The sequence below is a fragment of the Sinocyclocheilus anshuiensis genome, unplaced genomic scaffold, assembly GCF_001515605.1.
Source record: "Sinocyclocheilus anshuiensis isolate Anshui unplaced genomic scaffold, SAMN03320099.WGS_v1.1 scaffold18, whole genome shotgun sequence".
Classification (NCBI taxonomy): Eukaryota; Metazoa; Chordata; class Actinopteri; order Cypriniformes; family Cyprinidae; genus Sinocyclocheilus; species Sinocyclocheilus anshuiensis.
In genome coordinates, this window is record NW_015546047.1 from 372,337 (window position 1) to 383,209 (window position 10,873).

The 10,873-nt window shown below is 37.2% G+C and overlaps 1 protein-coding gene across 1 annotated transcript in view; it reads right to left on the reverse strand.

Moving 5' to 3' along the window:
- The window catches only part of LOC107699012 (SEC14 domain and spectrin repeat-containing protein 1-like), a 49,452-nt gene that overhangs the window by 15,749 nt on the left and 22,830 nt on the right, over positions 1-10,873 (reverse strand). Inside the window, exons 8-11 of the mRNA XM_016500159.1 lie at positions 8,198-8,292; positions 7,918-7,973; positions 6,159-6,379; positions 65-187 (exon numbers count right to left, since the gene is read on the reverse strand). Of these exons, the coding sequence (XP_016355645.1) occupies positions 65-187; positions 6,159-6,379; positions 7,918-7,973; positions 8,198-8,292 (495 nt within the window). The remainder of the gene's footprint in view (positions 1-64; positions 188-6,158; positions 6,380-7,917; positions 7,974-8,197; positions 8,293-10,873) is intronic.

The following is a 10,873-nucleotide window of genomic DNA, read 5'->3' on the forward strand; positions in this document are numbered from 1 at the left end:
ATTTCACAGAGCCTATACATGCCTAAGAAAAAAAACATGCACTAGAGATTATGGTTGTACTTACACTGTGTTGACTCTCGATCTCCTCATGTTTCTGCTGCAAGGCCTGAGTAGCACGAATGGAGTCTCCAATCCCCCATTGTGTGCGGAGCTGCTCTGTGCCAGGACCCTCCAGCCAATTCACAACCTGCTCACACACAAAACATAAACACAGACAAAGAAACCTTTAATTAGTGAATCACTACCACATTTGACCCCCGAGCCCCTGAGCAGACTCTAATCGGAAAGAAATCAGGAAGAACACAGAGCAAATCTAATTATCTAAATGACAGGATCAGGTCGATGAGAGCCCAAATTAGAGATTTACTAAATCAGATATTTACTTGTTTACAAAAAGACAAATGTGGGTTGCATGTCTGGAGGGCTGCACGATCTTTCAGCTGTCAGATTTTGAAAGAACATCAGTATCAGAGAACAAATGGGATTTCAGAGCTGCAGCAAAACGGAAGATTGTCAGTGAATAATGACTTGTATTTCAGTCTATTTCTTACACAAATATTGTGTCTTCAAATGTCAAATTAACTTTATGGTGTTTTGTTCTTCTTCAAAATTCATCATTTTGTGTTGCATAGAAAGAAAAGCATACAGGTTTGGAACAACATGAAGATGAAAAAAAAAATGTTCAATTATGGGTGAACTAACCATTTAATTAACTTGCTTGATATGCAAGTTCAGTCTCAATTCAACAGCTGAGAGGTAAAAATGGGAATAACAACTGAAATGGCAGACAAATTAATTTCACTTTTGTTGTTTAATGAACTAGGGGAGCAAATGAAAAGTCTGGAACAGCAGCAAGAGAACCTGCTTTGTGAAGAAAGTCATTCATTTGTCTAATGCGGAGGTGACTGAACTTTTTAAGAACCACTGCTTAGCTTGCACGCCTTCCTGTCTGTAATTGCTTCAGGCACTGCGGCTTACAAATGATCCCCCACTTCCCTGCGCAATTTTTCACAGAAGGGAAGAAGTAGGCCAAAACTCTTTTCCGACACACAAGATGTGCACCTCCCAATATCCTGATCACCATGGAAACAGACATTTTTGTTTCATCCAACAAGAGTGGCTTTTCATACGATACACAATCTCTGATTTCACCATCTCCTTAACCTAAACCTAACATAACCGAAACACTACACTTGGTGACTGCAGAGATGTAACACTAACCAACTAAGAAATACTGGTTGCAGAGTTTAAACGTAGACATTCTTCATTAAATTAAACTAAGAATTTCTATGAATGCACAAACAAAAATTTATATAAATTATATCCATCAGAGGTTTATCAAAGGGGATTTTAAAGGGGTGGTTGATTGTGATTTCACTTTTTTAACTTTAGTTAATGTGTAATGTTGCTGTTTGAGCGACGAGAATACTTTTTGTACGCGAAGAAAACAAAAATAACGACTATTCAACAATTTGTCTCCTCTATGTCTCTCCGCGTCACCGTAGCACCATTTTGGAGAATATCCGCTGAACGCAAACTGCGTACACTATTCTGTCAGCCGCGACACAAGGATACATTTTCCACGTGTATTTACGCTTTGATTTGAACGAAAACCGAGCATCCGTGTAGCGCGGCTGACACAGAAGAGCGTACGCTGCTTGCATCCAGCAGATATTCTCCAAAATGGCGCTACGGTGATGTGCAGAGACACAGAGGAGATGAATTGTTGAATAAAGTCATTATTTTTGTTTTCTCTGCGTGCAAAAAGTATTCTTGTCACTTCATAACGTTACGGTTGAACCACTGATGGCAGATGGACTATTCTGACGATGTCTTTCATACTTTGCTGAATCATGACAGTGTAATTTACTTGGCAGTCAATCGGACAGTCACAAGCCTCCCGGTTTTCATCCAAAATATCTTAAATTGTGTTCCGAAGACGAACGAAGCTTTTTACGGGGTTGGAACGACATGGGGGGAGAGTGATTAATGACAAAATTTTCATTTTGGGGTGGAGTATCCCTTTAATGCCTACAGTTACGGCTTGTAGGGACTACAACAAGTAACTTCCCGGGTTAGTGACATCCCAAACCCTGAAATTTACATAAACCCCGCCCTGGGAACATGCAACAAAGGGGGCGAGGCCATGCTGCGCTGCTTTAGAGAAGAGGAAGAGTTGCCAAAACTATGGGTGCACGAAAAAATCTATTTATATATGAATTGCGATTCTGTCTTCTAACGAATCTAATGGATTCACGTTTCAAAATCAATGTTCTAAAGCAGCGGTTCTTAATCCTGTTCCTGGCGTTCCCCTGCTCTGCACATACTCTGCACTGCATCTCTCTCTCCTGATTCAGATCATCAGCTCGTCAGCTCCATCAATGAACTGTGTTCCATTTATACACATCAGCCTCATTCAGACTGTCAGCCCAAATCCGATTCTGTGCATATCCGGATGGAATCCGATCTAGACGACTGACTGTCCACACAGTGTATCGCAACTGTTCATATCCGATTTGTGTGTCCATAAGCGCTCTTTCGTTTTACAGAATGTGCGTTGGTTTCTATGGCAATGCCGTTGCTTTGTTATGCCAACGCTAAAAACAACAAAAGCAATACAAGCTGTGTCTCATTTCGAAGGCTGTGCCCTCCAGAGGTCACATTCGAAGGCTGCATACGTCATCGAGGCCGTCTCATTTCAGAAAAGCAAGTAGGACACTCCGAATGCGACCTTCGAATGTGACCTTCTTTAAAAGGAATTCGGAGGATGCATGAGGTGTATCCTTCGCTGCTACAGATAACCCACAATTCTTTGCGTTGCCGTAAACAACCGTCGTTTATTTGGAAGAAAAAAAAAAAAAAAAGGCAGCGCCGGCAGATGTAACGTTACACACAAGCGAAGATGTGGTGTTTAAATTAAGTATTTTCAAGTTTTTCTTTTAAGTTGTGTTACCTCAGTTGGTAGATGTGGTAAACAGGATTACAAGTGTTTGATGATTTTTAAATGTTGAGAATAGTACTTTGCTAGCAAGGCGAGAAATTATTAATTTGTTTAACACTCTGGTATTGTACATTTAACTAGAGTGAGAGTGCAATGACGCTATAAATGTGTTGGCATAGCAACGTGATATTTCCTGTTTCCTTTTCCACTCGTCCTACGAAAGCTGTCTTGTTTAAAGGGGTCATATGATGCTTTTTTAAAGATCATTATTTTGTGTATTTGGAATGCATCTACTTTCGGAAGGCCAAATAAAGTGTTTTTGCCTAGAAACACACAGCGTCTCTCTGACATGGCTGCTTCAACACTAACTGTGGTTACTGAAACCACGCCTTCTTTCTTTGCGTGCACATTTGGGCGCATTATGCAAATATTCCCACATAGTGACCTAGATATGTGGGGGCGTGTTAGAACGAGCCGTTTTAGGGGGGTGTGGCAGAGTCTTAACTTTGATAAAGAATATCTCTTTGGTTTTGAGACTTTAGTCTTTGCAACTTCAGGGATCTTATCCATTCACGAACAGCTTGTAACACTCCAAAGAGAAAGGAAAACTTGAAATCACATCATATGACCCCTTTAATTCTGGGTTGAGGATACTCCGTATACGCATCCTTCAGAGAATGTGACCTACAGAGGATGCGACCTCCAGAGAACGCAGCCTTCTAAATGAGACACAGCTACAGTTTGCAATTAGATGGTGTCTTATGACATGACAACATGTTGCCGTTGCGCTAGATTATTATTATTATTATGGATTTCATCTTATGAGGCAGCGGCAGAAACGCAGGAAGCTGGAATGTGCGGCTTTATTCTGTGCAGCCGTCTCCGCTGGTTTAAAAAAACTCAAAGAGGTGCGTATACTAGCAGTATATTGTCTTTTTCCGCTTGACTTGCAGTTCGCAACAACACAAGCTTGTTTCTACAAAGACTTTCATTATGTTTTCTACAAAAACGTCTTGACGTTTTACGTGGCGTGAAAAAGCTAGGCTAAATCCGATCTGACTGAAACGGATTTACAGGAATGTGATTTGAATAGGATTCCAAACCACATATGAATGTAGCTCGAAACGGATTTGTAGTTCGTTGCCGATCAGACTATCTAAATATGATTGGATTTCAATCCGATATGCACAAAAATCAGATTTGGGCTGACAGTCTTAATGAGGCTTTTATGTGTATAGACAGACAGATATTTTTCACATAGCTATGAGAAGATTAAACATGGACGCGCACGCGGTTGCCGTGGTAGCGAGCAATACTTGCTGCTGGCAAACACTTTACAAATTAGATATACAAAAACGCTACAACGCAATCATGTATTCTGCTGTATTAAAGCTTTAATCTGGATAAAACTGTATATTAGAAGCTAACATAAGCAGTAGCATTTACAAATAACTGCTCAAATAAGTGCATCAAAGTATAGGACAACAACAAACAAAAAAAACATACCATTCTGAAATGTCCTGTAAGAGCCGTGCTTGCACAGGTTCTGTGCGATCCTCTTCACTAATATTCTCCGCGTCTCATTCGGGCTCAAATTGATAAGCAATATTGATGACGCCATTGTTTACATTCCAACTGGAGAACATGCCACTGCCTGAGGTGAGGGGCGTGACGTTTCTGAACGCGCACTAGGTGGTTTAGCGAATCACAACACACTGGGCCAGCTAATCAATCTGAGCCCATAGCGAATTTCTGAAGGAGGGGCTTCATAAAACCAGGAAATCATCTGAGCGTTCATCGGAGAAGGAACAGAGCAGTGTAGGATAAAGGTAAATTATGTGAAAAATAATGTTTTTTTTTTAAACGAAGCATTAACACATTAGACTGCACCCTATAAACACAATCAAGCCTAGAAAAAAAAGCAGTCAACCACCACTTTAAAGAGTGTAATGATTTTTTCCCTTCACATGGTGCCTCATAAGTGGAATATTCCTCAAAGAGAAATGACATTGTAATAATTTTTACTATTATTATTGCAATAATGTTACATTATAATGCTACAACTGTATAAATATGGTTAGAAACAATATTTTATTAGAAAAACAAAAACAAATAATATTCAAATAAATAAATATAAATAAACAAACACAAACTAAAAAAAAAAAAAATGTCACTTTATGTTGATCCAACATAAAGTGAAAAACATAATACTGCAAAATATTTAACCATTTAAATAATTAATAAAATAATTTAATTTATTTTTATATTAAGTTATTAATTATAAATTAATATTATTATATTAATTTATAATAATATTTAATTTAAAAAGTAACCGTTTTCTATATAAACATTTTAAAAGGTAATTTATTCCAGTGATGGCAAAGCTGAATTTTCATTCAGAAATCAGTTGAATATGCTGATTTGGTGCTTATGAAACATTTTTATTATTATTATCAATGTTGAAAACAGCTCCTTAATATTTTAGTGGAATTCATGACATTTTTTCAGGATTCTTTTATAAATGGAAAGTTTAAAAGTTCTAAACCATGATAAAATTATCTAAACCAACTGATTTAAATTAACTAAATTGATATCAACTAAAAGAAAACAAAAGTGCAAAATATAGATACATAGATGTATGACTGCATCGGCATAGCCTTGCTCTCTACCAGTGATTCTCTATGGTAATCGGATTCTCAGTGGGAATTTTGTGGGAGTGCATTTTGTAAGCCTTCCAAGAAGACAGCGCAGCACCGTTTGTGAAAGAATTATGTGACAAATCTTTTCTGCAAAAAGACTCAAAGATTGTATGGTGCGAAGAACCACCAAAAATGGCTCTATTTGTGGACCAAGACTGCTGATTCACCAAAGTACTAAAACCCAGCCACAGTCTGAACTGACGCTGTGGAGCAAGATGTCTTCTTTTAAACCTCAGTGAAATTTCGACATGCAAATAAAGCAAAATGGTGGACAGATCACCACATCATGTGGTGTTCATAAAAGATGACTGTGCAAAGATATCGCGAATGTATTTGGCAAAACTCAAGTACAACACAGTTTTGCTTCTTGGCTCAAACAAAGAGAACAGGAATGTCTGACAGCTGAAAAGCACCAAAGGCAACCTATAGACAGTTCTTCTACAACACAACCCGGCTATCTGAAAGTGATCTTACAATTTTTGGTTTACGATTCTTATAAATCCCACCCAGTGTTTTACCTGCATGACCTTGGTTTGGATTTCCTCTAGCTGGGAGCGTTTGCTGCGCTGTCGGCAAACTTCCTGATACTTTGTGTACTGCTCCCTCAGAGAGTCCAGGAGCTTCATCACCTGAGGCTGAGCCAGCAGCTCATCGTCCATGGGTGACCAGGCTGTGCCACCTCCTCCACCCTCAGAGCCATTGAAACGCCTCTGCTGCAGCTCCGAGAGCAACTCATGTCCTGTAAGACAGGAAGAAATCAGGAAAGAAAAACAACATTTAGGACAGAAATCAAGGTTTAAAGAAATCAAGGTTTAAGTAATTTGAAAACTGAATGCAGTAAACAGTAATAAAATGTTTCATAAGCAAAGTGTCAAACAAAAAGAAAATGATGAATGCAAATGCAATGGCAAATTTTCACAACTGTCAAGGAGTACAGATTGAATTGATGCAGTGTGAATACATCAAGCCAGTATGTCACCTAAATTAGACACAAAGTGACATACTCAAATACAGAAGAAAGGAACGGAGGAAAAACTAATTTTGTACCATTGCTGTGTTTTTATTTGTGCCAATACTTGTGAATTATTCTAACCAAGGTTAGGCAAAATTCAGGATTCACTGAGAATTTGTTGCTTTTCAACTCATGAACATGAATATGAATCAAATTGGTCTTACAAGATATTACATTGGAATTGTAATGACAGGAATAGGAATTTAATAGGCAAAGATTTAGGCAAAACAGAAAGACAGAGGAAATGAATTAGCCAAAACAAAAACAAATTAGGCAAAACTTAAAGTATGTTAAGGACAAAAGAGGACAAAAAAATGCATTAATCTAAAAATTTTATACATAACATCAATAAAAATTCAATACATATTTACATTACAAAGTTAAGTTCCAAAATATTCAAGCTTTCTTTCTTTTCTTTTTTTCTTTTAAATACCTCCTTTATTACACAGGTAATATTTGGTCAATTATATTTCATTTACAAATTTACCTTAACATTTATTTATTTTATTTTATTTTATTTTTAAGTTCATTTACGTTCATCAGATGTGCATTAAAATTTGCATTCAAACAATGCAGGGATGGCAGAAGAGTGCTGATTCATGTGAAAATAAATACATAAAATATTTCATTTATATTGCTTGACACATTTTAAAATACATTTATAATGAAAAATTCAATCAAGCATGTTTATTTCATACAGAAAAATAAAAGAGCAATTATAAATTTAATTGCATTCTAATTCCACTTTAAAAAACAATTCAGCCTGCAATTTGAATTTTAAGGCATTTAAAAGGCATTGACAATTCAATTGTAAATGGTGCACAAGCCTGCCTGTAACTGTTTATTCAAAGCAGAGTCACTCACAGTGAGCAGAAGTTCATTGGAGCCATTCTTTAGAGTAGGGAATGGTGTCAGAGACATAATGATCAGGGCAGAGTCAACACACTTTACAAACCAGCTTCAGCTTCAAATACAAAAGCTGTGAAATCGCTTTAGAGTGTTAAACAACACTAAAGCCAAGTTCTTAGCTCTACCCCACCAATAAAACTGAATGGAGTTACAGGCCAGCTGGAAAAACAGTTTCACTGTTGACATCACATGCTGGATAGAGCAATGCAGTTAAAATTCCCAAACCAAAAATCTGCTTTTGCAACTAGTTTTACAAATGAACCCAAAATATTACAGAAATAACTTATGGCAGTTTTGCAATTTCAAAGCACAGTCTACATGCATTACAAACATAGACAGCACAGATTGACACTCACCAGTCTGCAGGACCGTTTCAGGATCAAATGAAGGCAGGATGTTGCTCTCTGAAGACCTATGAGTGTAACAATATGTTGTTTCTGAGCTTTCGTCTATAAAATCATGACCATTTAATGAAACAAACATGTTGGTTTCTCTGGATATTTGATTGCTTTTTAAATGCACTAAACATTTTAATTACACCTTTAAGAATGGCTAATAGCTAACAGAAAAACACTTGGCCCTTGAAATGACATTCTTAATTAGGAGCTCCTGCCTGGAGATAATGAGACAAAGTACCTGTCCTTCTCTGCCTGGCTTCCTTTCTCATTTTCATTGATGACGGTAAGCTCATCCAGAAGGGACGTGGATTCCTTCGTGAATTTTTCAAAGACCTAGATGAACAAATGCCAAATAAGACCTCAAGTTAAAAATGTCACAGTGTTAAAACAGCCACTTGGACAGGGCGAGATAATGTATAATGATATAATATAATGTAAATCAGGGATGCAAACTCATCATGGGTTTCAACTCTATAGTTGTGCAGTAAAATTCACTTTAAAAATTCACATTACATTCATGAAAATTACATGAAATTAATTGTCTCCTGGTGGAAAACAAAGACTGATGAAAACGATATGAAATTACCTTTAATATCCTGTAGATGGCAGCATAGGATCACTCATTAGCTCCTTTGCCTTTTCCACTCCCTTGTTTTTTTTTTTTTTTTTTACAAGACTTGCTTTTGGATTTATTACAAAATGACTATGAAGTATAGCCAGAGCTAGTGGTTAAACGGATCGCAGTTGATCTGTGATTCGTACGGACCAAGCCCCACGGTTCGGCACGCATGTGATCCGTGGATTAATCGCAAAATTTAACCATAATAGAATGAAAGTTTATCAATTGTACGTGTTTACACACGCAAGCGATTTTAAACCATTCTAGCGAAAGAAAAGGCGAAATGGAACTCGATGTGTTACTTGCGTGCTGTTTTGATAAAATGATAAATTTGATAAAATTAACACAGCCGCACAAACATAAAGCTCGCACACGCAGAGAGGCGCGTTTGATTGCGCGTGAACACCGAACTGAACCATCTTTCCGATCTCAATTACTCCTTGCCTTTGAACAGACGCATATTCACATAAAATTATGACAAAATACCGATCTTGACAATCATTGTGACAAATGCAGTCTGGTGTGTCTTAAGTGAACGAGAACAGCTGAGAAAGAAATCGGATGTGTATCTATTAGGCTATAGTGCATCAGGTCTTAAAGGGGCAGCAGCCTAGTAATACCTGCTGCTGTCATTATGCTCATCAAACCACAAAACACGTTTTTGACAAAAATGAATCTATTTTTATTTTTTTTTTTATAGTGAACACTATGCAGTTTTATTTTACACTTAATTATTACATTTCTGAATCTGAATACTTCCGACCTTATTTGTAGCATTGTTCTGTTGCATTTATCTATGCTTGTAATTTGTGTAGCCTATTTGTTCTTATTTTTCCTGGCTGTTCACTTGTCTCTTTAAAAATGTTTTAACTTTCTTAGGCTAAGAGTTTTTGCTGTGGTATAGTACTTATGGAAAGCAAAGTTACATAGATTTTTTTTTCTTGCTGATCTGAAAAACAATCCCATCCGTGGCTCAAAAACCGTAATATGATCCGAACCATGAGATTTGTGATCCGTTGAACCACTAGCCAGAGCAGGAAGTCACAAAGTTTAAAGTCTCATGTCATTTAAAAAAAAAAAAAAGTAAACAAATAAGCCCAGACACCAACAGCCTAGAAGGGTTAATTATTTAAATACTTAACTATTTAAATACTTAAGTTAATTTTAATGGTATTATAATTAAATGCATTAAATATTTAGACATTTTTAAGATTGAATTCAAAAACTACATTTTTTCAAACATTGAAAGGACTCATCAAAAAGTTTTATCTTTAACTGTAGAAGCTGCTAAATATATTCAGTCAACACAGACTTGCTACTGCTGTAGTTTTTTTACTCTGAATTTACTCTGCATCACTTAATGCACAGGTCTGTTTTGACATCAGCTTGTCAGACAGTTCGTTCCGTCCATTCAGTGGTGAAGTGGACGGTCACGCACTGCGGGGGGACCACGATAACCTCCCACGAGTTTCGGCGTATCATGTGTCGACTATTGCCAGAGATATTGTCAAAAGCATCAAATATTGGCAATATTAAGAGGATTTATCATTTCCAGTTAATGTAGGTCTGTTACGTTCTTCTTATTATTAGGTTACTTTTATCATTAAATTTCAATTAATTTGCCCCACAATAATTTCATAGCATAACGCGCTGTGAGGATAATAAAAGATTAGGTTATTAGCTTACTCCTCACTAAAAAAAATGTTTTAAAGTTTTGTTTTTTTTTAAACAGGTCTATTCATTTATACCAGGGTTGCGAACGTCGGTCCTGGAGAGCCGCAGCCCTGCAGAGTTTTGCTTCAACCCTAATAAAACACACCTGAACAAGCTAATCAAGGTCTGAACGGTTACTAGGAAGCTACAGGCAGGTGAGTTTTAATTAGGGTTGGAGCTGAACTCTACAGGGCTGCGGCTCTCCAGGACCGGAGTTCGCCACCCCTGATTTATACAATGCATTAAAGGCCTATAATTAAAATGATTAACACTGCTGTCAACAATGAAAATTAAGAGCAGCTTTATTTCATGCACTGATTTTCAAAAACAACCTGTTTAACGCAAAATACGTTTCTTCTCATGTTTTTCACTATACAGGCCACAAGAGAAATGGGATATATTATACTTTTATATATTAAAGAAGTATAATATTAGGGCTGCACGATAAATCGCATGCGATATTTAACGCGCATCTTATCAGTAAAGCCGGTTCTGTAATCAGCGGTAAATCTCCATCACCTGCGGGCTTTCACATTGAGCAGCATTAACTACACAGAGCCGTTGTTCACTGACGAGCTGCGC